Source organism: Larimichthys crocea, chromosome III, assembly GCF_000972845.2.
Source record: "Larimichthys crocea isolate SSNF chromosome III, L_crocea_2.0, whole genome shotgun sequence".
NCBI lineage: Eukaryota > Metazoa > Chordata > Actinopteri > Sciaenidae > Larimichthys > Larimichthys crocea.
The window spans coordinates 28,306,818-28,332,427 of record NC_040013.1 but is presented as its reverse complement, the minus strand read 5'-3'; the positions used below and the strand labels follow the sequence as shown (position 1 = coordinate 28,332,427).

General features: G+C 41.7%; 2 protein-coding genes across 2 annotated transcripts in view; one reads left to right on the top strand and one right to left on the bottom strand.

Moving 5' to 3' along the window:
* Positions 1-2,073: 2,073 nt before the first annotated feature.
* Positions 2,074-14,749, top strand: trpv4 (transient receptor potential cation channel, subfamily V, member 4). The gene is made up of 17 exons (XM_019274471.2): positions 2,074-2,308; positions 3,509-3,590; positions 4,088-4,524; positions 5,007-5,182; positions 6,103-6,255; positions 6,940-7,080; positions 8,472-8,770; positions 8,853-9,032; positions 9,239-9,397; positions 10,709-10,801; positions 10,891-10,964; positions 11,325-11,490; positions 11,582-11,648; positions 11,885-12,189; positions 12,887-13,014; positions 13,104-13,225; positions 13,340-14,749. Exons 2-17 carry the CDS (start codon positions 3,582-3,584, stop codon positions 13,438-13,440), a joined length of 2,610 nt encoding a protein of 869 aa, XP_019130016.1. The 5' UTR covers positions 2,074-2,308; positions 3,509-3,581; the 3' UTR covers positions 13,441-14,749.
* Positions 14,750-19,864: 5,115 nt separating this feature from the next.
* fam222aa (family with sequence similarity 222 member Aa) overlaps positions 19,865-25,610 on the bottom strand; it is a 46,713-nt gene continuing 40,967 nt past the window's right edge. The window contains exon 3 of the mRNA XM_010733735.3: positions 19,865-25,005. Coding sequence (XP_010732037.3) covers positions 23,525-25,005 — 1,481 coding nt within the window. The 3' untranslated portion in view covers positions 19,865-23,524. The remainder of the gene's footprint in view (positions 25,006-25,610) is intronic.

Sequence of the window (25,610 nt, the reverse complement as noted above, 5' to 3'; positions counted from 1 at the left end):
ATAATTTACTTTGGAAAAGCATATGTCATATGTTTTCATCTAAACAACAAATATGGTTATAGTTGTTCATGTTTTATGGGGATTGGATTATAGTATTGACTTTTTAAATGCTTTGAAATAACAGTTTTACCTCTACGTTATTTTATTATCCCATGCTATTTATTACAAAGTTACACAAAACAGCCAGTTCATCCATCACTGTGACTTCTTTGACTTGTTTCACAGCTTTATAAACAAAGATTTTGCTGTATTCAAGCAGATGTACGTACACTGTTGGCTCCTAATACGGCACACCTGTTTGTGCCTTAAGATGAAGGTTGGAGTATTTTAAATAACCATGTCAGCTTTTTTGCCTTTAGACCTTTATATTTTTGTACATGTCACTTTGTGTAAATCAGGCAGGCTAATTAAGAACAAATGTTAATTATTGCTGAAGGCGTTGTCTGCCTCTTTTATACTTCCATGCTGTGCAGGACTTGAACATGTGTCTCTGCTCTTCTTCCAAAGAAAGTGCTTTTCTGTCCACTCTGCTCTCAGGTGCTTACATAAAACTCGTTGTCGAGGTGACATTTAGTGTTGCATCATGACTTCTTTCCTCCTACACGGTTGTTATAGTATTTCAGATGATTGACAAAGCAATGTTAGATGTCAAAATGTGAAAATCTGACAACATACTGACCTTGAATAGAGGTCATGCTGGTGGCCTTTGGTTTATCAATGCTGTTCTGAGTGCATGTTCTTGTCTGATGTCTTTTGTGGCTGATATTATGTTGCAGTGTGTGTGTGTATAGTGCAAATCATGTTGTATTTTCAACGTATGTAAACCATAATTTGCAATAAAAACATGTACAACAATTTAATTTCTTTTTCTTTAACCGTTTCAGTTTCTTTCTTGAAATCTGCGTCTCTATCATTTTCTACCACTTGTCCTATAAACACAGATCAGAATAGGCAATCAGCACTAGTGGAAAGTAAATTAGCACGTTTACTCCAGTTCTTTACTTAATCTATAATTTATTGCTTCAGCTGACTACATTTACCATCAACACTGATTGGACATCCACATAAAAAGCTAAATGCTTAAGATTCTCTATACCCTGCAACAAAAGGCTAATACATATTTTACAGTAAAAAACAACAACTTTAAAAGTAATAAATAAACTGATTTGAATTTGATCTTTGTTGGAACAGGGGTGCTTATTTGTCTTGCTCTCTTTGTCCTCACCACACCCTCTTATTGAACTGTACTCCACTTCTTTGTGTGATCTTGAATAGTTCAAAAATGGGTCAGTATTTGTGAAACATTTCTCCTGGCTGGCATGTGTATTCAGCAGTGAAGCTAACAATAAAGGACACGCTGGGCTGGAAAAGAAGGTCGCAAAATGAACTTCCACTCTCTGTGACATCTTCTCAGGAAGATCCTGTGATATGACTGAAAGCTCCAGTGCAGATGCTAAATGGACGTTCTGGTGAGATTGACTTTGGTTTCCGTTTGAGGAAAAATTAAAAGAGTCAAATAGGTAGTGAGCAAGCAGTGGTGGGACATTTACTCAAGTACTCTTGAGATTTAGTTTATAAAATATGACGTTTTGTTGTAAACTTTGTACACAAAAAATGATTACAATACTTACCTGCAGTCTTAAACAATATAACATGTTCTGCATTGAGTACTTTTACTTTTAATATTTCTAATATTTATTTAGTCACATTTTTCTGATTATTTTACTATTAAGTAACATTTTGAGTACCAGGGTATGTTTACAGTGTGGCATTAATTCTTTGTGCCAATGAATCAATCAAAGCCATCATCTTCATTTATAAATAGAGTAGCAGAGTTTAACAGTAAACATTCTTGCTTGGACACATTATGACTTGTGATGGCATTCAGACTGTTCACAACTTGTCTTTGTACTTCCAGGAATAAATACCAGGTTTCACTGAGGTGTTGCAAGTCTCTATTCAGTTGAAGAGGTCCTGGCGCCTAGTGGTCAGAACTGGTACAGCCTCACTGTTCTTCCGTGTCGGTTCTCAGAAAAGTAGTAACCGGTCCACCCTTTGGTCCCTCCCTAAAAATCAGTGTGAAAGTAACCATTGTCCTGGTGGAACTTTTTTTTACAGGCGGTCTTACACATGAATCAGAGGGATGCTGTAATTCACTGAAAATATTTTGTGTCATCTGGCAGAAGTCAGAGATCCGCGACAGAGAAAGAGAGAGAGAGAATAAGTTTGGGAGCGTTCAAACTTTGGAAAGCTGCGGAATAGTTTATTTTCCGAGAAACACTAAATAAGACCAGCAGATTAGATCAAGGTGAGTAACTCCTCTGTTATTTATTCTTCTTTAGATGTCTTCCAGACCTAATTAGTTAGATCTAATCACTTTATGTGAAGAAAAATAGTTTAATAATCACTGAGACACTAGTTTAGAGAATGTTAACTTTTAATGACTCACATATTGGTGTAATTAAACATTTAAACACAGAATCTATGTTGAATATCATTTATTATTATGTACAGTATCTATTCCTTTTTTGAAATGTATGTGCATTTATTTATTTATTTATTTATTTATTCATGTATCCATTCAACAGTACATTTGTTGGATGTTTTTGTATATAGATTCGTGGTGTGACCTTTACAACCTTAAAATGTGTTGTCTAAAAAACATTTTCCCTGTAGTCATTTAGCACCAGGCAGAGCGGGCAGCTTCTCTTGCTCTGGATAATGTCACATCAGCAGTCACAGAGCAGGATGTCCCACGCCTCTGAGAGTAAAGACTCTCACATTTAGAGACTTTCCTAAGTGGATTTCAACTTTCTGACACAATAAGTGGTTAATAAGTGAGCTGTTATTTATTTTATGATCCTGTAATCTGTGACAAGTTACCACTGGTCCCCTCTGCCTTCACAAATCTCCAACAAACCTCCACCTTTGCTCCTAGTCTGTTATAATAGTTCATCAAGGTCAGCCTCTCTTGGCTCCTCTGTCTTTTTACTATCCAATGCCCACTGAAGTGTAAAGGCATGATAATCCCGTGTGTGAAACAGGGTTGTGAGTCATCCATCTCCCTCAGTGGGACCCCAACTCCCGTGTTTATGTTGTAACCTTTGCAACACAGTCTGGTTTAGATAAGTTGTCAACGTCATGAACAAACTCATATGCCTCAAAAGGAAGCTGCGGAGGGACATGTGAGGATGTAGTGATAGCTGATGGCAGTAATGTGTGTTTGTGTGTGCAGAGAAGCTGAGAAATGTAAGATTACACACCACGGCACTGATTCAGTGTTTGTCCTGTGTTAAACAGACCAGACAGGTGGTGTGAGAGGAAACATATCCTTCTGACCAATGAGAGGCCGGACTCACAGCCACGTTATTGGTGTTGGCATGAGTCCTTTTCTGAGTTTTTCCATATATCCCAGCCTCAAACGACAAAGCTCTTTTTATGTCACTCAGGAGCTGCAGCTTTGTCAGTTACTCATCATCATTACTCTTTTTTTTGTTTGTTTCTGCAGGACGTCCACATGCTTCAGCATCATTTCCAGTTTCCCCTGAAGCGGAATTTGGCACGTCATTGTGATAAAAGGGATGAATGAGGTACAGAGGGGTTAAATGTCAAGTGTCTGCTTTAAATCGTCTTCAAAGTTCTAGTATTCTCTTTGGTAATTGTCTTAATGTCTCATTAGTTTGGTTGTTTTATTATGTTGTCCAGAGTTTAAAATATCATAGTTTTTCACATTTTCCTGACTGTTCTTCTCTTTTGTACGCAATTTGGACTGTTGGTGATTAGTTGCTGGCGGCATCTCAAATCTCTTATTTGTGCATCTTTTCTCATGTAACCTGGGAACTGTTCAGGTCCGCCATCATTAAGGACATCTCAGTTAATCACTGCTTGAATAAACAAGAAGATCTCAGAGAGATAGAGAAATATTTATATGATTCCAAGCTCACAGTTTCTGAGTTAGACTTGATACACTTGGTGAACAACACTGACTGTAAACACAGCTTTGTTTGTTTTTCCATTGGTTCAAGCATTTCCTGACCATCTGCAGCTCGTTCAGAACATTTTGTCATGGTGTGTTTTTTTTTTTCAGGGCCGCTCTGCTCTCCTCAGAAGGTGCCACCTTGCTTTGTCCAAGGCCGACACCCTCACCAGATCTGCTGTCTCTGTGGACTCGGGCGATGTTGGGGCCCCTCAGCCTGAGAGCGATGCAGCATTCCCACTGTCTGAGCTCTCAGACCTGTTCGAGAGCGAGGATGCCTCCCAGTCAATTCAGGATACGAGTCAGGGTTCAGCCCTGGAGCTGGTTCAACCCGGCCAGCCTGCAGACGGCAGACAAAACCTGCGGATGAAGTTCCAGGGTGCTTTCAAGAAGGGCATTTCCAACCCTAAGGATTTATTGGAATCTACCATATATGAATCAAATGTGGTACAGGGACCCAAGAAAGCACCCATGGACTCGCTCTTTGACTATGGCACCTACAGGAACACCAGCAACCAGAAGCGACGCAGGAAGAAGCTTCCAAGAGGGTGAGAAGGCCTCAGTGACAAGTTTAGGGGTTTAGTTTTAAGCGTTGTGAACCTAGACTGGATTTTTCTTCAGTCCAGACCAACAGGCTGGTTTGGAAAAATGTCATAAAAACCTCCTTCAACTGCCACTCTGCAGACAGAGGTGTGCCACATTACGAAGTATGTACACACACTGTAGGCCATGCAGTCCCCTCATTCAGCCCATTCACTGATCTAACAGAGAGCATGTTGTTGGTCTTCTGTAGCAGCAGTTGAGGTAATATTTACGCTGCTGCCTGTTCCTGGCTGCTCTACCTGTCCCACACACACAGAGGTCTTTTTACTGGAGCACGCCAGGGTGTGGGTGATTCCTTAAAAGATGATTTCTGCACCAAACACCCATTCAGTTCTTTATTTTTTGTCAATGAAGTGTAAAAAGAATCCATGAATTCAAAGGTATGTGTGACATAGAAAGGTCGTGTCATGTATTTGTGTCCCCTCAGTAAAGCAGAGATGTCCTGTGACGACGGTGAAAGCTCAGATCCACCGAAAGTGATGAAAATATTCAACCGCACTCTCCTCTTTGACTGCGTGTCACGTGCTGACACTGAGGCCCTCGAGGGCCTGACGGAGTACCTGCAAAGTCATGAAAAGAGGTTAACTGATGAGGAGTTCAGAGGTGAGACTGTCGCTCACTTCAGATATCTGTTGCCTGTTCAGACTAACAACTGTAAGGTCAGACTACAAGGGAACAAAATGGGTTTGTGTTTAGATATAAGGCCATTTAGCAGATTAATTATTAATTCATCTAAGCTAAGTTCTCTTTTGTCAGTCCGAACTCTGCCTTTGCTCTAAAGCTGAAACTCAGCTCTATCTAGTGACCTTTTTACCATGACCCTTTGAATACCCCTGCCCCCTTTTCTATTGTTTTTGGCTTAGAGGATGTGAGATGGAAAAGGTGGAGTAATGTCAGAGCCTTTATCCTGCTAGAGATAAGCCCAAGGAAAGTTTCCTGTGTGTGTCTGAGAAGTTTTCTCAGGCTTATAACAGGGAGCAGAGAGAAATCACAGCAAACTGTCAACTTTTTTCTTTTAAACCCGAGAGACTAAAAATAGTGAAGGGCTTACTCGACCCCTGTCTTTTACAGTTTGATCTCATAAACCCCGAAACCCAGATAAATCATTATTTGTGCTCTGATTCCCATCGTCAACTCTGGCAGCTCTTCTTTTATTATGCAGTCATTCACAGAACATTTAGAGGAACACGAGGAACACATGTCATATTGACAGTGACAGTGGATACCACAGTAGAGTGTTTGTTTCTATTGATTTCAAACATGTAAAAGAAAAAAAATGCTAAGACAAAGTAACATTAGAAATGAGATCAATGCTAAATCTATATACAAACTCAACGATTAAGTTCTCATAAACAACACAAATGAAATTATATATGTTCCAAAAGTAGGAAGTATACACTTATTTATTAGTACCCCTAGTTCAACTACCGTAATTAAAACAGTTCAACTAAATAACATCCAATCTAAATGTAATGCAAAATGAATGATGCTTAGTGTTGATGAAGGTGTACTAATTTCACCAGAACCATCCACGGGTAAGACGTGTCTGCCTAAAGCCTTGTTGAACCTGTACGGTGGGCAGAATGACACCATCCCTCTACTGGTGGACATAGCAGAGAAGACCGGCATCCTCAGAGAGTTCATAAATACGCCCTTCAGAGATGTCTACTACAGAGGTATGGAAATTATCCAATGACTGTGACCTGTGAGCCGGCAGAGAGAGAGTATTGTTTAGACTTACTGTAGTTTGTCTAGCTGGTGAGGACCAATTATGGAGAACTGGGCTGTATTATGTATGTGTACAGTGACTGTTTAATGCCCTGTATATGAGAAGATCCAGGCCTTACATTGTGTTTGTACCTTGCAAAAGAATTCAGGAACACCTTGAAACACAAAACACGGTGCTGATCTTCATTGTTTTCTCCATGATTGGCCCATTTACTTAAAGTCTGGTAGTCTTGTTTGACGTTGTTTTATGTGACAACATAAAAATGTTTAAGAGCTCAGTTTCTATGCGTTTTGACCCCCATAGAAACAACCTGCACATAAATATCCCTCATGACTTTTACTCAGGTTTTTATGACCTCCACCTTTAAGCTCAGATTTGGGTGTCGGTTTGAAAGGCAAACAGCAACAGTCGACACCATTTCTGTTGTGTAACAGTGCTTTTTTTTTTTTTTTGTGCTCACAAAATGCCTTTCAACATAATTAACTCCATACACCTCATTCCAGTAATTACCTCCTGGTAAACACATTCTTTCAGCCGATATTTAATTGAACACAGAAGACCAAAGCAGCAGTTTGGAATACTAATAATAGCTCAAATGTTTCTGTGTCGTTGTGTTTCTTTGTACTGTCAGGCCAGACGGCGATGCACATTGCTATAGAGCGACGCTGTAAGCAGTATGTGGAGCTGCTGGTGGAGAAAGGAGCTGATGTTCACGCCCAGGCAAGGGGACGCTTCTTCCAGCCTAAAGACGAGGGGGGCTACTTCTACTTTGGTAATGACCTTTGTCAGCGCATAAATCTAGACTGGAAACAAAAGAGTTCATTGTGCTCCTGTACCTTAAGTGATAAAACACCATAGGCAAAAGTTCTGGGAAGCTGTTACTGTGTTTTCTGTCTCATATGGTGCTAATGATGTGTTGTTTCTGTGGTTTCTATGACTTCACTGGTCACTCTTTCAGTTTCCACACTGGCTCTGGCTTTCTGTTTAACTCACTGACATCAAAGACATCAGCTGCCAAGATAACATAGTTGTACGCCGAGTACATGGTCCTGGCTAAAAAGCCTCTGTTTCCATGGAGAAATGAAGTGACATTTAGACCCCACCCTTTCTCTTTTTAACGTGGCAGGTTTTGGCTGAGCAAACATAGTCAGGATACTGCTGTGGTCCAGAGGTGAAGTCCTGCATGTTTTTTCAAGTATCGTAGGAGTGGTGCTCCGAAAACACATGAAAGGACAAGCATTTATGTCACATGTACAAGAGGTGCATCCAGTGAAAGGTGTTAGTGTTCTGCAGTTATGAAAAGCAAACATCCTCTTTTGACCCACCTCTGAGAAGAACCTCACTGACCTGTACACGAATCAGAGCCTTTAAACTAAATTCAACACTGCCCTCTGCTGGCGTCTGTTCAGACCCAACCTCCTCACCTATATCACTGTATTTGGTACCCACATGTGGTGTCTGCACTCTGTCCTTTTAACCTTCAATAGCAGATGTAATTGAGTTTCATGTCGCTCTCCAAAAACAGTGAAAGAAAGCTAGGAATGGTTTGTTATGGACCCGTTTTTATTTTATACCCAACCCAATTTGAAGAATTGTTTATTTGATTCCATTCATGCGTTATAGTTCTCACTCATCACAGAGGAGATGATTTCTATTTGCACTTAGCACGGTTGTCATTTTCAAATCCCAGCGTGTCCGGGCACAGTGTGAGTAATTTGCTGCGGGGCTTTGCAGTGAGGTGAACAGGAACCTGGCAGGGCTGATGGCTAATGGGATTTAGACTCACGCTAACACTCTGCATGCACCCGTGCAAATCCATGAAGAGGAGCGTTTCTATGTGAGGTGACAAAGTAATCTGTCACCCATGGCAACGGCTCATTTTCAGCAGCTGCTTTTGGCACTCTGGCCCCATTGCGCCCCTCCCTCAAACAACTGCTAATTGTGCTGTTTTCATAGCGGGGATTTAAGTCAGATCTTTGATCCATGTTTAGTATGCTTTGCAAAAACACGCAGATGCCAGCTACAGTTCTTAATTAACCCTCCTCCTGTTGATTTGCTTATTTTTAATCTGAAATACAGAGTTCATTTAATCTCCTGTGAATTCATTATGAAGTGAGCAGTCTCTCTCTCTATCTCTCTCTGTCTCTCTTTGTGTTTGCCCAGGTGAGCTTCCTCTATCTCTGGCTGCATGCACTAATCAGCCTGACATAGTGCACTACCTGACTGAAAATCCGCACAAAAAGGCCGACCTGCGGCGCCAGGATTCACGTGGAAACACTGTGCTGCACGCCCTAGTGCACATCGCAGACAACACCAAGGACAACACTCGTTTCCTCACAAAGATGTACGACCTGCTGCTAATCAAGAGTGCCAAGCTCTACCCAGACTGCAGCCTGGAGACGGTGCTCAACAATGATGGCATGTCACCACTCATGATGGCCGCCAAGCTGGGAAAGATCGGGGTAGGGATAATGATACATCAGTGTGTGAGCAGTGTTAGAGAAATAAAAGTTCATATTATCACACATCTGTGTGCTGTTCCAGGTGTTTCAGCACATTATCCGACGTGAGATAAAAGACGAGGAAGCTCGTCATCTGTCACGTAAGTTTAAGGACTGGGCTTATGGGCCGGTGTACTCCTCCCTTTATGATCTGTCTTCACTGGATACATGTGGAGAGGAACCGTCTGTGCTGGAAATCCTCGTGTACAACAGCCGCAATGAGGTGAATAAGTTTAATAAGTTTATTTGAGAACTAAAAATATTGTGTCTCTCAAGATCAGAGAAGTAGGAGCAACAAAACAACATAAAAATGTGTGCAGGTACAATAAAAGATGATCTGTGTGAACAAAGATCAGGATTTATTGATTTTATTTCAGTCTTATTAGAGTACCAGTGTATCACTGTGTTTGTTTGTGGTCTTGTTGTCAGAACCGCCATGAGATGCTGGCAGTGGAGCCCATCAATGAGCTGTTGAGGGCAAAATGGCAGAAGTTTGCTGCTGTCACGTTTTACATCAGCGTGGTTTCCTACCTCACCACCATGATCATCTTCACCTTAGTGGCTTATTACCACCCAACGCAGGGAAAGGTGAGGAACTACAGAAAATGTTAGACGTTTTCACAGAGTGGCTAGATTGCATGGGAACTGATCAATGATTCATGAGGTGAAACTGTCGGATGTGCCCATGCAGCTGTATTTTAGGACACCACATGAATATATTTTTACTATAGCAGGAACTTTTTGCTTACTTAGTGTGTATGTTTTTTTATGTAGGCCACACATGCTGTACCTTAGATAGCTTAATACTCTTTGCACATGAAATGTTAACATACCAGAGCAGCAGATTTGCACCAAGTGACCAGTTACTTCACTGTATTATTAAAGGAATATGTTCCTGCCAAGAGGTAGATGAGAAGATTGATCTCATATCTTTACTTTTACCATCAAAGACTACACTAATAGACTTTAGACAGGCTTGATGCATGTTGTGGATGAAAGTGGACCAATATGATGGACTGTAGGAGGGTCGAGGGATGGAGGGATAGGAGATGAGAGGAGAAATTAGGGTCGTAGATGGATGGAGGAGTTCAGAGAGCTGTGTCAACTGATGTTGGGAAGACAGGAGGAAACCAGGAGGCGTTGAGTCGCTAAGTGGGGGGGCCGTCTCTTCATCGCTCAACGGGATTAGAGCCCCAGTGGTTTCCTGTGTTTGAACGACAGAGAAAGAAGGGAAAAGAAAAGAAGGTTTGGGGGGAGGGGGGGTATGAAAACTGAATCAAAGAAGTGAATGGATAAGGTGTGCTTAAGTACTTTAGTTCATGGCTTTTGTTCCTGAACGTAGCATAAAAACAGAAGCAGGTGGCTCTATTCAAAGTTTAGGAAGCCCACCTACTCGGGCACTGGTTAGCTCCATCCTGTGTATCAAGGCTCAGTCAAAGTGGCCCAAAGTTTGATTCTGGCCTGGGGCACTGTGCTGCCTGTCATCCCCCTCCTTCTCCATCTACTTTCCTGTCACTCTTCTGCTGTCTCTATTAAAAACGCTCTAAAAATATATTTAAAAAAGAAATCCACCTACTAGCAGCACATTTTTTTAATAATTAACACATATTTTATGTTTAATCTGCGCCAAACAAAAATGTAAAAAATGTGTTTTTATGGGGGTGGGTGGGGGTGACATGTTAATACTAAGCTAAGCTAATCAGCTACTGCCTGTAGCTTTAATCTTTATGGACAGATTGATAACAAACTTCTCTTCTAACTCTTGGCAATCTAGCAAACAATTGTAGATCCCAACTGTCAAACTAATCCTTTAGTGTTTGTTTCTATATTTTATATTTTGTTTTTTTAAATGTTCTGAATGAAACAATTGTCATAGATAATCATCTTCCTTCCTTCCAGCCTCCGTACCCTTATACAACATCCTCTGACTACCTGCGGATGGTAGGAGAGATTGTCACCTTGGCATCAGGAATCTTCTTCTTCCTCACCAATGTGAGTCAATGCGCTGCAGTCACTTGTACTCAAACCTGTAACAGTGTTTGTTGTCATCTTGGAAATGTTGTTTTTCCTGCACTTTGCAGATTAAGGACCTCTTCTTGAAAAAGTGCCCCGGGGTGAAGTCTTTATTTATTGATGGATCCTTTCAGCTGCTGTAGTAAGTCTCCATCCTCCGTCCTTGCTCCCCCTCTTCTTTACCTCTGCTGTAACTCACGCTGACTTTTACCCGAGGCAAATGTTTCATCCTCTTAATTGAGTCACCTAATTAATTCCTCAACCTCCTCTCTGGCATGTTTTTGTAGTTTACATCTTTAATTAAGCCCATGATACAAACAAAGAGCAGAGAGTGTCGAGCACCTCTCTGAACCCTGTTGATTTAAATCATTAGCAACATGGCTGTGATGTCTACATTCTGTTAAAAATGCCAAATGCCAGCTTCCTGCCTCTAAGTATCACCTCAGTACACAGACTTGAACATTGAAATTAGTTCCCTGACAAACTTCTCTGTCTTCTCCAGTTTCATCTACTCTGTACTGATCGTAGTCACAGCTGCTCTCTACCTGTCTGGCATTGAGGCTTATGTGTCTGTGATGGTGTTTGCACTCGTCCTGGGCTGGATGAACACTCTTTACTTCACCAGAGGCCTGAAGCTCACTGGAACCTATAGCATCATGATACAGAAGGTCAGATCATGGAGGGAAATGTCAGAAAATAAATTAATCTGAAACATCAGTATCAATGTGTGTTAACGCTCTTTTAATTTTTGGTTCTCAGATTCTTTTCAAAGATCTTTTCAGATTTCTGCTGGTGTACGTGCTCTTCATGATTGGATATGCATCAGGTAGGCTTATGACCACTTAACTGTACAGGTGTATTTCTGCATCACTTAGAGGAACAGTTTGAAAATTAGATTAAAATAACACTCTCATATCTCACATCCTCCCATAAATGTAAATATGAACAGCAACATCATGAGAGTGGTGTTGATCTCTGTATCTAAGTTTTGGCAAGAAAGTGAATGATTCCTTTGATTGCTCACAGACATATAACCCAGCCTCCTCTGTTTCCACCCTACAGCCCTGGTGTCCCTGCTAAAAGTCTGTCCTCCACCGGGCACAGAGTGTGATGGCGGTTGCCCCACCTACCCAATGTGCAGGGACCCAGACACCTTCAGTAACTTCCTTCTGGACCTCTTTAAGCTGACCATTGGGATGGGAGAACTGGACATGATCGACGGCGCACAGTATCCTGCAGTCTTCCTCATCCTGTTGGTTACCTACATCATCCTCACCTTCGTGTTGCTGCTGAACATGTTGATCGCTTTGATGGGGGAGACGGTGGGGCAGGTGTCGAAGGAGAGCAAGAAGATCTGGAAGCTTCAGGTTAGCTGGAAGTAACTGTTTGTGGTGGGCAGTGTCAGTGAAATATGATGAAAAGACAGAAAAAACACATGAATTTCCATACGTGTCTAAATGCCAACTACATTTCATGTGGTGTTTCGATAGGGGACATATTGACTCATGGTATGTAACTCTGCAGTTTTGTTTTAATTTTGCCAGATTTTGAGATGTCTGTGTCCACCCAACATATTTGAGATGAAACCAATTTTGGTTATGATATAGTTTTGAAAAATGAGTTCCTAGTGGTCACTTTGAGCTCACATCAGCATCTAACCTCACCAAACCTCACCTTTACCATATTAACCTGAGCTGAGCCTGAGCCCGGAGGAGACGAAATGCTTTGACCTGGTGATGGCACTGGATAAAAAGTTAAGGGATCAACAAAGAGGTTCATCCTGAGGGGTAGATGAACATATGCACACGTTTTCATGACCGTAAACGTTCAGATGTCAACCTCATTGTGTCACCAGAGGAAAAGTTAAATGAGCCAACATGGACATCTGTACCAAATGTAATTGCAAACCATTTAGAAGTTGTTGAAAGTAATTTTTATTTTCAGGTTGGCACAGAAATCCCAAATCAAAACTATCTACATGGCTAGATTTTACAAGAGGAGAGTAAACAAATGTGTTTTTGTTCTCTGAGTGGCTTAAACTAAATGTGATTTATTCACTCACAGTGGGCAACAACCATCTTGGACATCGAGCGCTCTTTCCCAGTCTGCCTCCGTAAGTCTTTCAGAGCCGGTGAGATGGTGACTGTGGGGAAGAACTGGGATGGAACACCAGACCGACGTTGGTGCTTTAGGTATTTTGTGTCATAATCACAACCGTTCAGCAGTGCCAGTGTAACTTCAAAGAAAAATGTCAACCCCTATTGGTGTCTTGTTATATCAGGGTGGATGAGGTGAACTGGTGTCACTGGAATCAGAACCTGGCGATAATCAGTGAAGATCCAGGCAAGAATGAAACCTGCCAAGCCAATGGTTTGCAGCAGAGCGTCAAAGCCTTGAGGAGAGGTGAGATTTTCACTGTGCTCTCATGAATAAATTCATAGACAAATACGTATATATTCACTCTAACTTATTCATACAGATAAAAAGAAAATCCTTCTTCTTTTTATCCCCCTCTAGACCGCTGGTCCACAGTCGTCCCACGGGTGGTGGAGTTAAGTAAGGGTCCGCGGCCTCGTGATCTGGTGGTAGAGATGGAGCCGCTGACACCCAGATACTGACGCCTGTAGATGACTTGTGCTGTCCTTCTTACTGTATACGGAGACAGCAGAGAGCTGTCAGCATCAGTGTGTCAATTTGGCCAATAAGTGTACTCATTTGCACAGATCTCATGTGCCTTCTGTTCAGAGGAAGTATAATAAAAATTACAGTAAGAGACAGAGCACACGGAGACACTGGACGTCTTAAAAACACTAAATAGAGTTAAAAACTAACCCTGAGTGAGCTGGATTTTTTTTAATTTACTTGTCACATAAGAATAGAGAATTTATTATAAAAATGTACTGTACCTCTGCTTCTTAGACATCAGTGGCTGATCACTCAGGGATTTAAGATATTTCAGCATTTCCACTCTCATTAAAGTGTTACAGAAAACAGAATCATGAGTTATCGACTAGCTAGTAGAAGCATAATTACTGTATTGTTGTATTAGCAGTGTAAATAAAACCTTTGATAGAAGCAATCTACAGATATAATCACAATGGGAAATATTTCTTTAAGCAAACATTCGTAGACCTGTAGAATAGAAACAGCTTTCATTTACTTGCTTTATATTTAAGGTCCATGTATGACGTGTCATAAAGATTCAAGTTGTATATGATTATTTGAATGTTTATTATTTAGGGTATATCGTATATTTTATAAATGTCATTTTCTATACTGTATTATTAAAATAGTTTCAACATTATAAAAGTCTCAGACTTGGACTGCCAGCTCAGGCAGCACAGCTTTCATTTGAACCGAAACAATGCACTATGACAATTTCTGATGTGTGCATTATTATATGAACACAAAGACATTGTTCTGAACAAGATGGGCATGATGAGCAGGTTATAGTTGTCAAGCAAATATGCAAATGCACGACAATAGCTTTCTGTGTTATGGTTTGTCTTTGATTTTCCAGAGTTATTGTTCCTTTGCAGCTGGGGTATTTGCATAATCAACTCTCAGGCCTCGCTATTATGTGCTTCCCCCTATTTGCTGCAGTGTTTTCATTGCAATTGGCTTCTTGCCCTATATAGCATCTTGTTTATGCGGAACTACTGTATGTATGCATGTATTTGTGTTATTGTACTGCATGTCAGGATTTGATTAAGCGCAGATAGACCCTACAATTCATTTTCACTAATTCATTGCTGATGAAGGTCACAGTTCATTGTTCACGGTGTTTACATTGCTTTTATAATGAGACTTCTGTGCAGTTTTTTTTATTGTTTGTACTTTGCAGCACAGAGCAATAAACACTGAATTCATTTTATAAATCATATAGTAGTCTGTTTTGCAGTTCCTGGTTAGATATTAGACATATATTCTTCAAGATTTATTAATATAAATGTATTATTTAAGCAAAAAATATATGGAAGCTCTGTGAATAGGCATCAGCGTCCATGTGAAATGATAAAAAATTTGTTTGGGGAAGTGGTGAGAACATTAACATTAACATTAAGAAATGAAAGAAAGAATAGTTTCATATGGAAAACATAAGAGTTTTGAGCTTTTTTAAAAATGTAGATTTGCATTTTGTTTCCATTTGTGTCTTAACAAGAAAGATTTTAGTATAGCCGGACAAACCCATACAAATATCTACATGCTGTTAAAATAATCTCACTATTATCACAATCCTGTCTGTCATTCTTTGCATGAAAAACACACATTTTATATTATATATCTTACTGGAGGTGAAGAATTACATTTTTGGTGGTTTCTATAATCTTTCCCAAAGGGTTTTAATGACATCACAGGTGTAAAAAAAAGTTGTCTTGATTCTTGTGCATTTCTTACAAAACGTACATTCATTAAACTCCACTCTAAACATAATCAGAATAATAATTTAGTCATATGTTAATCATCATTTGCAGTTCCATCTCTGGCCTGCTGATGGCTGCAGAGGTCTAAATTCCTCTGCGGGGTTGCACGAAGAGCTCCCAGTTGAGGCATACAAGTGTGAGCCGTGTCTACTCATGCAGTTACTGTAGGGCAAAAAAATATTTTTAAATTATAGCTGTAAATACTGCATTGTCAGTGCTAACTGTTATTACTATAATAGGTTCTAGTTTGTAGGATGCAGTTGACTTATGAAGTATTTTTTCCTGTAGATCTCAGGTCTCGTTGACCTCCCTGTAACACCCGGCCAGTAATTATGGGCTTTTGCCTAATGAAACCACAAGCTGGCAACAATTTATGAACTGCTTCATTTCCTTTCACCTTTCATCATTACACCTCACCTTTCCTTTCCCTCTTTAAAATGTTACAGTGGTGATTCTTACTCATGATAACTAGGGCCCCAACCCCTCACCTCCCATCCTCCTCCTGCTCCTCCTCCTCTCTCTCCCTCTCTGAGGCCGGCAGTGCTGAAGGACACAGGGAATCTCTCACCACCTCAGAGAAGAGGCTAATCCTCTTTGCCCCAACTTTAACTGGGCCACTAATCCTCCAGGTTTATCTAAGCAGTGAGCACCTAGCGCTGCTGACAACTTGGCCTGCCCTCCTCCATGCAGCCTGTTAAGTAGGGCAGGGCCCTGCAAGTGTCACTGTCAGCAACTCTGGAACCGCACACTTGCACAGGAAGTGTGAGCTGTTAACAAAATGGCTCACTTGCTTGCAGCATGTGTGCGCTTGCTGCCACAAATGTGTCTCAACAAACCAAGTGACAGCCAAGCAGGATCATGTTGTAACAGCCCTGATTTAGTAACTGCACATAAGGGAAAGTTGATAGTCTCAGCCAAAGGTCTTAAGTAAACTAACTAGCTTAGATATTGGCAGTACAAATTGTTCAGCTATTGTCCAGCCAGTTAAGCTTTAAGGTGTTTAGGCTGATGAGTCTCAAGCGGATACTGGGCTGGACTTGGGCCAACTCATTCTTTATTCACTAAACAACACTCAGACTGTCTGATGGCTTCAAGTGTAACATTCATTGTCTGCCTGAGGTCCAGCAGGCTGTTACAGAATCGGAAACCTCCCAAGATCCCGGTCACACTCTCACTCTTCATTTCAATGATTAATATTGCAAAAGAGGTAGACAGATCATCACTGAAGGCTAAAAGATAGAGTCAGGTCAACTCCTGAAGCAATGTTTCTCACAGTTTTAACACAGCACTAATTTTCTGCCTTGAAATAATTCCTTCCATAATCCCCAGTGAAATATTTCACCAAGGTGTGGTATTTCTAAATGGAATGAGCAATCACTGGAGACACTGGGAGATGAGGAGCCAGAGACATATTGGTTAGGTGGCGTGTGAGATGACCTTTCAGTTCATCTAAGATGAAACGAGGCTGCTGAACCCGAAATGATTCAGAGTGTCTAAACTGACAGACGAGGGCACGGCCGCGGCAGAGCAGTCAGCCTGCTGCCCAGCCTCTATAGGCATCTCTCATGATTTATTGTGAAATTGCCATGGACTCAATGTGGCGTGCAGGTGAATGAGTTTTGCTAATAAGAGAAGCATTTCTGCTCCACAGAGCTCTTTTTCTGTCTGAGTGAGCGTGTATGAAATCAGTGTGCAGTCTCCCAGTACCACACGCTCTGGTGGAGGCGGCTGGCTCATCAGTCTACAGCTTATCTGATGTTTTAGGTGGGTGGAGAGGTTGGGAGTGAGGAGAGAAAGGAGGAAAAAGGTGTCAATATTGAGTTCTTGAAGGTACCCCTGTTGCTAAACATTTTAGATTGCATGTATGTTCCTTTTCTTCAGGAAGTGCACTTGTAAGAGCATTTTATACTGGCATTTTTAACATGAATGTGATTCATTTTGATAGCCTAACATTGGAATATATTCTGTAAACGATTGAATTAAAGTAAAAGGCTGAACTAAAGCACTAATTTGTCATTTTGGTGTGTGTTTTGAGGACGTGTAGGAGTGTGAGCTGCAGAAGGAGACAAAGATCAGTGGCTGTGCTTTGATTTGTAACAAATTAGATTCAGAAAAATGGTTATTTGAGACTGACATTGGGCTGATATTGCCCTATTATATGGCTTGAATGTCAACGCTTGGCCTTGTTGTAAGTAAAGAGACTTAACTCGCCTTTGCCTCTGCTTAAGAGCAGTTTCTCCAAGTCCTCTTCCAAGAAAAATCTCAGTCATCCCCTCAGTATAAAAGGGTACTATCCCTGTTTGATTACCCAAGGCGAGGTTGTTTTCTATTCATAGCACAAAGGACTCATCCTTCATAAACTGTGAGGCCACTAGAGATGTCACACATACTGCTGCAAAGGTGAAAAGGGTCAAGTGAAAAACAGGATTGTAAGACGCTGGCATATGGCGGTGATGTGCAAAGTGAATCCTAAGACTAATATGCTTACCTTCGTTACAGTAAGGCTTCAGCCAGAGTCTTAAAAATTGTTTAAGAAGATGTTTACAGGAAGAGATGAAGACAGAGAGAACGACGGACGAGTACAAGCAACAAGACAGGCATAGAAGTCATCTGCTTTATTTACTTATGTCAAACAATAATACATAAGAGAGGAGAGGTCAAATGAAAACCAACCATCTACATTAAAATAAAGAAATTTCAGTCCTGAGATTGACAAAAAGCAGGGAACAGACAAAATATCTACTGTGGTTGTTGGGATGGAGGAAGGACAGTGGCAGTTTCAGCAAATTGAAGATGATGGTTGTGGGGAGATTAGGGGGAGATTGCAGAACTGGAGAGGGGGTAGAAGGTAAGCAATCACTGGGATGCTTGGCTGTAGGCACATTCAAAAGTTGAAAACCCCACGACTAAAGGATTTTACAGCTTTTTTTATATTCAGACTTCTTATTTCGAAATCTAAGACTCATATATTATCATTTTTCCAAAAAAGAAAGAAAAAAAAGCAAGGTATTCTTTACATTTTTTCATCCTGAGGAGACAAAAATCATTTTTTAAACATAAATACAACACTGCAGGGAGAACAATAAGAGAGATGCTTTATAGATTTCCCATTTCCATATATATGATTTTCTCAAGGTTGCAGCACCCTCAGACTTTGGCAGCGATGGTGCATTTGAGATCATTCGGGAAAAAACAGCCCTGTTTGTCCACAGGGACATTCTGAGAGCCACACAAACAGTAAAAAGAAAACTGAAAGAAAAAAAAAGCAAAATCCCCAGACTTTTGTGTTTAGATTGGATACAGAAAAATACCCACCACATAAACTAGATGAATATTTGGAGGCCATAAGCTTTTTCAGCTGAACATACATAGTTGTGACGCTGAAGAAATAAAAAGCTGTAAGCTCCTGGAATTACAACCTGCTGCATTGCCTTTAAGAAAAGGACTCTGGGGCTGTGCCTTTGGAAGAAGATCCTGATTTAGTTTGTGATCTGTGCTGATTTTTATCTTGTGTTTTATTTAATAAATGTTTAAAACAAGATTTAAATTGTACGGTGCTCACGTGACCCATCCAGTTTCATTCAGTAGCACTAAAGAGATGGAAATGTGCTCTAATTCTGTGGCAAAACACAACAAATTTTTAATGACATTGTGCAACACAGCTATAAGGCTGGTAGGATAGCTATACAAGCCTCCTCAGGACCATCTGTATTATTGATTAAAGTATCTTCTTGCTAGGTAGGAGCCAAATGGAGAAGACTGGCCTCATGACTTTATCTTCTGCAGACGTTAAAGGAGGGATGCTGGGAAGGACTCTGAGACGAGAGCCCCAGGGGCCCAAGGGCAGCCAGGGGACATGACTGAGGTTGACCAAAGCAGTATGGAGGGGACTTCAGCCCCCCCCATCTCAACCCACCCTCCCATCTCCCTCTGTCATCTGTATGTTAGAGAAGCAGCGCCAAGACTCTACAGAGCGAGCAGCTGCCTTTATTTTCTCTACCCTCCCATCCCCTCTGTTGTGACAGTGAAAGAGCTGACCCTGCTTTGAACGGGTCTGCCCGCCTCCCCTTCCTCCTCCTCAGCACTATTTAAGGTGCGTAATATGTGACTAGGCCTTTGCACTGGGTAAAGGTCTTCATGGACTTATTGGGATTTACTAAAGGATTTTTACAACCAGCATAAGTCAATTCCCCTCCACTTTGCCCTCAGGCCATCCTCGTGAGTGTCTCGTTGCCCTTGAAAACGTGTTAACAGTCGATAGTCTGTAGCCACAGAGATACGTTATAGATGTAAATGTCCTCATTCAGATGGAGTTCGGACGGTGCAATTTATCATCTCCTGGGCAGCATGACTTGAAATATATTTCCAAGCATTAAACACGTAATTACAAATGAAGTTTTCTCTTACTAGAATTTAGTAAAACTCAGGCACAATAAGTCTTTCAGTGAGGAATGTGATTTCCTCTGAGCCTGAATCTGAATACGAGGCCGCAGAGCCAAAGAGGCTGAAACCAGCACCAGGAACATGGCAATTATCCTGATTACTGATGCTTCGAGGCTTCTCTGACTCCAAAATCCCTCCCTGTATCTCTCTCCCTCTTTCTATCTTTTTTTTTTTTCTGAGATCTGTCACATTGCACAGGGCCCCCTCAGCCAGGCAGGGAGCAACCATGTATAATCCAACAGAAAACAAATCCCCTCGATCAAACACAGCCCAGCTTTTAAAGCAGGCCTCTGAGCCTGGGCGCCATGGTGCGGTGCTGAGGCCCTCTGAGACGCTGTGGAGGCTGTGATTTAGCAACCCCCCCCCACAAACCCGGCTGTCCTCCCCTTCAACACCAGCCAGCCAGTCCTAACCTTCAGTTTGTTTAAGCACTGCTGAACCCTGTTGGCCCCGGACAGGGGGAGGGTGGGCTTAGATAATGACATGCCATATGCCACTCTGCCTCTGCAGCTGAGTGAGCCATGCATGGATCAGCTCAGGCACAAATCTATTTGAAATTTAATTCTATTATCCTAATATGGGCTAAGCGTCCATTGTCCAAATCGGGAATTGTGGAATGGACCAGAGTCGCAGGGCTAAGATGCATCCCATCAATAGGAGCTCATTAATGTGTGTAAAGGACCTGGGGACAGACCATTTGGAGCCTGTACAGTAGAAAATGTAGCTACAAAGCAAAGAGGATAAAAGTAGCTAAATCCCACCTTATATTTAAAACATTAAAAAGGAACTGACTTAGACATTTCTGCTAAAAAATAGAATATTGCTCTACTTTGTGTCATCGTATCCCTGTTTTATTCAGAACTTGGCTCAAAATGGCCAGATTCCACTCAATACCTAATAGGAAATCCCTTGCTATTTGAAAAGGGTTTGATTTCAACCCTTTGAATGAATGAATACTCTCCACTAGCAGTGTCCAGCAGCCAGGCGTCACCCAATATTCCCATTAGCAGAGAGGCCTGGTGCCTCAGACCTCCACTGGTGGGAAAGGCCAGACACCAGAAACTCCACTGCCTCAAGTGTCTCCTCTTCACTTCAACATCATGTGACAGGGTTTAATGCTTGGATGCAGAAGCCAAACGGAGGGGATTTAGGGACGGGATGTATCTGTAAATCTGTCAAAATATTTCTACAAGACAGAAAATATGCTGGAATCACACTGTGGCTGGGGCATTAAGCTGTTGAAACAACATGAGAAATTTTCACTGGAATGTTAAGGAGGCTTACTGTGCAAATTTAAGCCAAGGGGCTTGGTATTCTTTCGACTGAAATCTTTGTCAGCCTTCAAACACAGTAGCAGTCTACAAACGCCATTAGCTCAAAATTTAAGGCTCATAGTTATGATTAAGGGTTATCTTAAGGGAAAAACAGGTCTATTTATGGAGTGCAAATGATCAAAGAAACGTTATTTTCTGCTCCTCGCTTCCTCATCCTCAATATGCTTGAGTAAATATTTTCTTTTTTTCCCCAACAATGCTGTCGGTCCTTTATCTTTGGATGGCCAAAGTGTAAACATTTAAATGATGATCAATTAAATAAAGTAGGTTTTCTCAATGGCAGAGGTTACATCGTGACAGTACAGTAAAGGATCTACATCAGACATCACGCTCCACTCTGGATCTCACAGAGCTGCAGAAACAAGGGCCCAATTTCCCACTGACTTCTAGAGGACATACGTTAAAAAATAATGACAGACTTCAAAGCCGAGATGTGGCTTCTGAATATATTCTTAAAGAAATTTATTTTACACCTCAAAAACAAAAAAGGATAGGGATTAGGGATGTGGTACATTGGGAATGTATTGACAACTGTAGTTTACATTTTTTGGTGTAAGCTCAGAGAAAAATGTTAATACAGTCATAATAATTGCACTTCATAAATCTAGACTGATGCCAGTATTTCCCCACAACAAAGCTCTGTCTCTCTCTCTATTTCCCCAGTTACTAAATTCAATTTACCATTGAAATTTGACGGACAAAAGAAATGCTAATTTAAGACCAGAGGACTGCTGCACTGATCCAATTTTTCTCTTTCACTTGAGTCCCACAAGGCAATAAAACATTGCAGTAATTTAAGTGCAGTACATTCAAGGGAATCTCACAGTCATAATAAATATTTCACTGCTCTGAATCATCAAGTTAAGACTGGCCCGGGCTAAATGTGTCCCAACCAGGGGCTGAAATGGACAAGGAAAAGCAGTGAGCCTCATCACATTTCATCTGATGCCAGAGGACAGGGTATGATTGTTTTCATTTTGTTTTTCTTTGCAGGATTAGAGTTGAATAGTACCCCCTAAAAAAGGATTTCCATTTGTTCCCATCTCTTTCTGTCCTTGTGATAACATTTGACAGAAATAGGGGATGTAGCACTGTAACTACAGGAGTCATGTGAGAATGTGATCTCTACTCTGGCCCCAGTGAATATAAACGCCTCCAATAACAGGGAGCAAGACTTGCAAAATATCTCCTGTACATGACTCGGATATGATGTTTATGGGACCGGTGAATCAGTTGTTTTTAGTCTTGGTGGTAGAAATCTTTCTAATGACACAATGAAGAAAAAAAAAAAGTCTGAGGATTTTGAATAACACAAACTAAAATGCACACACGCGCATGCACTCAGCCACATACACGCATAAACATACACGTAAGGTTATGTAGATAACCTCCCAATCACATTCTTCATTGTAACATTTCTTTTTCTTGTATTTTTTTGCGACATTTTCTTTTTTAAATAAGTATTTCAAGATTTATTGTAGATTCCAGTGTTGGTTAGGAAAAAGAGCTCTCCGACCGGGTTCTTACAGAACCAAAGCAGCGACTATGCCTCACAACCAGGACATAAGAAACTGCACATCAGCTTGAGGAGGAATTATTAAATGATAAAAACAAAACGGTGGAAATAAAAAATAAAATTAAAAAAAAAAAGCATTTGAGACACTTTTCCCCATAGCAGCCGATGCATATAATATACCTACAAATATATAAAACAACAAAAAATAGGTTCAAGTTTTTCAAGTTTCTTAAATATATCATATCCAAACTACCCAATTCCAAACTTCAAAGTTAACAAGATTCAAGCAGTGCAATTTATGTATCAATTATAACAGCAATAATAACTAATATTGTACTATCCTTTTAATTCAACCTTATGATCCTTGTACATACCCACCCAAGTACTGCCTATAATTTTAGTCTCCTCGTGTATCAGTACTTTTGTGTGTGTCTGTATGTGTTTGTCTATGTGTGTACTGTTACAGAGTTTTGGATTTTGACAGCAGCCCTAAACTTTGGCCCTTTTAAGACCATTTCAGTGACAACCTACACAGTAGCTTCATCCTTACTTAGTATTTGGAAGGGGGATACGAGTGGCGTATGCACTTCATGTCAACCTATGATTCTCATCAAAAATGTTCAGGCAAGTAAAACAACCAAAAAACAAAAAAAAACAAAAAAACAAAAAACAGAAGACAAAATAAATCAATCCAAAATTCCTATTGGCAAACCACACAATGGAACATCTGGAGAATCTTGAAATCCCTTTTCTCTCCCACTGGCAATCGCTACCACCTTTCATATTTGGGATTCCCACAGCCTGCCTTGAAACCACCAAATCTAGGGTCACACAGCACAACAACTGCTCTTCTCTAAGCTCCCACACTAGTTAAAGCGGTGCCACTCAACAATCTGTACCCAGAAAAAAAACATCTCTGTTCTTTAACTTTGATTTTCTTCACAAATTCACAACTCTTGATTCTCTTCCTCCTCTTCTTCCCCCTCTATCTGTAAACAGGGAGGCGGATGTGTGCATGCTGGTGGTCTAACAGACGTGGCACAGACACAGTCTCGTAGCCTTTGCCAAGCATCTGCTCCTTGATGCAGGGTGGGTGGATGTCGTTGATCAGGTACTCCAGAGACTGCAAACTGCTGCTCAGCACCGACGTGTTGCACATGCTCTTGCTGGGCAGGCTGCAGCACAAACCTCCCCCGCTGTCTATAGCAGGGTGATGATGATGATGGTGGTGGTAGAGGTGATGGTGATGGGGGTAGGCCATCTCTCTGTGCCCTGTGGCTGGCCCTCCTGTGGAGGTGCCCATAAGCTCCTGGGGGTTGTAGCAGTCACTATCAGGTGTCACCAGCACACTGTTCCATGGCGGGGCAAAGTATTGACCCACTGAGAAGTTTCCATGCATTCCCACACAGTTCAAAGGGGAAGAGCTGACTTTGTCTAGCCCGCCTCCTCCACTCGCTGTCAGGTGGTATGGTCTTGAGGAAGAGGAGGACACTTGGGTTGCCATAATCCCACCCCCTGGAACACAAGTTTCGGGGGACTTGCTAACAGCACCACCTCCTCCACTACCTCCACTGTACATGCGTAGCACAGCCTGTTGCTGCTGTTGCTGTTGTTGTTGTTGTTGTTGATGATGTTGTTGTTGTTGCTGCTTCTGCCAAAGGATATAGTCCATACCATCTGCGTACACGCCGGTCTTCATCGCCTCTGCATTTTGAGCTGGCAGCCTGGGGCCTGTGTACACCATATTAGCCTGGGGACCCATTCCTACCACATAGCCTCCACCTGAAGAGCTAGAAGAGAGCCCGATGACAGCGGTGCCCTGCTTCGACGGGCTGGAATTTGATGGTGCAGTGGCAGCCCCTTGACACACCTGCTGCAGAGCCTGGGCCTGGCAATGCTGGTTAATCTGGTAGATGATGCTCTGGATGGAGGGGAGGTTGGACTGTGCGGGCAGGGCCAGGCCTCGTCCCCCGGTTACAGGAATCACTGAGCCAGCTACAGTGACATTCGGAGGAACTGACAGTCCAGAGCCTTCTGGAGGCTTTGAGGGCCCAGTGTGGTATACCATTTGGCCATGGCCACTGGCTAAAGTGCTACTACTGGGAGGTGGGTATGGGGCAACAGCTATGTGTGCTGGAGAGAGCTTAGTCCGTCTGCCTTCTGAGTTCTTGAGAACACCTTTTGAAGGGACAAAGGTGGATGTAGATGATGATGATGAGGACGAGGCCTTGACGATGGCAAGCAGGCCATGGTAGCCCCCTGTGTGGAGATGTGGGTAGGGACTATAGCGTTGCCCTGTGGTGTCATATCCATTCACAGTCCGGTTAAGGTGCTTGTGCTGGGGAACCCTGATGTTGGTGGGGAAGATCTTGATGGACAGAGGGCTGTTGGCTGTCTTCTGAGCGTAGGCATCAAGTTCTGCCGCAGTGGGGTAGCGTGGGGAATGTGTGGGCACCACCAGCTCACCTGCAAGACAAACAGAGAGAAAAATATGAGCAAATTGAATGATTGATGTAAAAAAAACAAAAAAACACTGGTGGCTGCATGTACAGAAGAACAAAACAGAACAGCGACTCTGGGTTTAATTACCAGAAATATCGAAGGAGCCGACAGCCACAAAGTCAGATCAATCAATCAATTGCAATAACCACTACTCTGCTGCAACAGTAAATTCTGGCAGCATTACAGTGACTACATCTAGATCAGTCGGTGCTCTACAAGAGCAGGTGAATAAAAACCAGGTGGAAACAGCACAGACACACAGCAAAAGAACCCAAACAGAGTTTGCAAATTGTAAATCAGGGCTGACATTCATTTATGTTCCATCACTCCCCTCTTCTATTTGAGCTTTCTTTCCATCTCATTTTCACATCCTCCTGTGGAAGTTCATCCCTAGACAAATGGATCTTTTTAAAAACTCATTCTGTCAAAGCCTGGTACCTTAGGCGCTGTTAAATCAGACCATTGTGAAATTAATTCGGACTCTCTTTAGCATTGAATTGGGTTAGCCTTGGATACCAGGCAAGGAGGGACGTAGGGGAGGGGATAAAAGCTTGTTTAATTGCGGTGGC

Coding starts and splice junctions, on each gene's coding strand:
- trpv4 (XM_019274471.2), top strand. Junction 10,802..10,890: donor TCTTCTTCTTCCTCACCAAT/GTGAGTCAATGC, acceptor TGCACTTTGCAG/ATTAAGGACCTCTTCTTGAA. Junction 13,015..13,103: donor GACCGACGTTGGTGCTTTAG/GTATTTTGTGTC, acceptor TTGTTATATCAG/GGTGGATGAGGTGAACTGGT.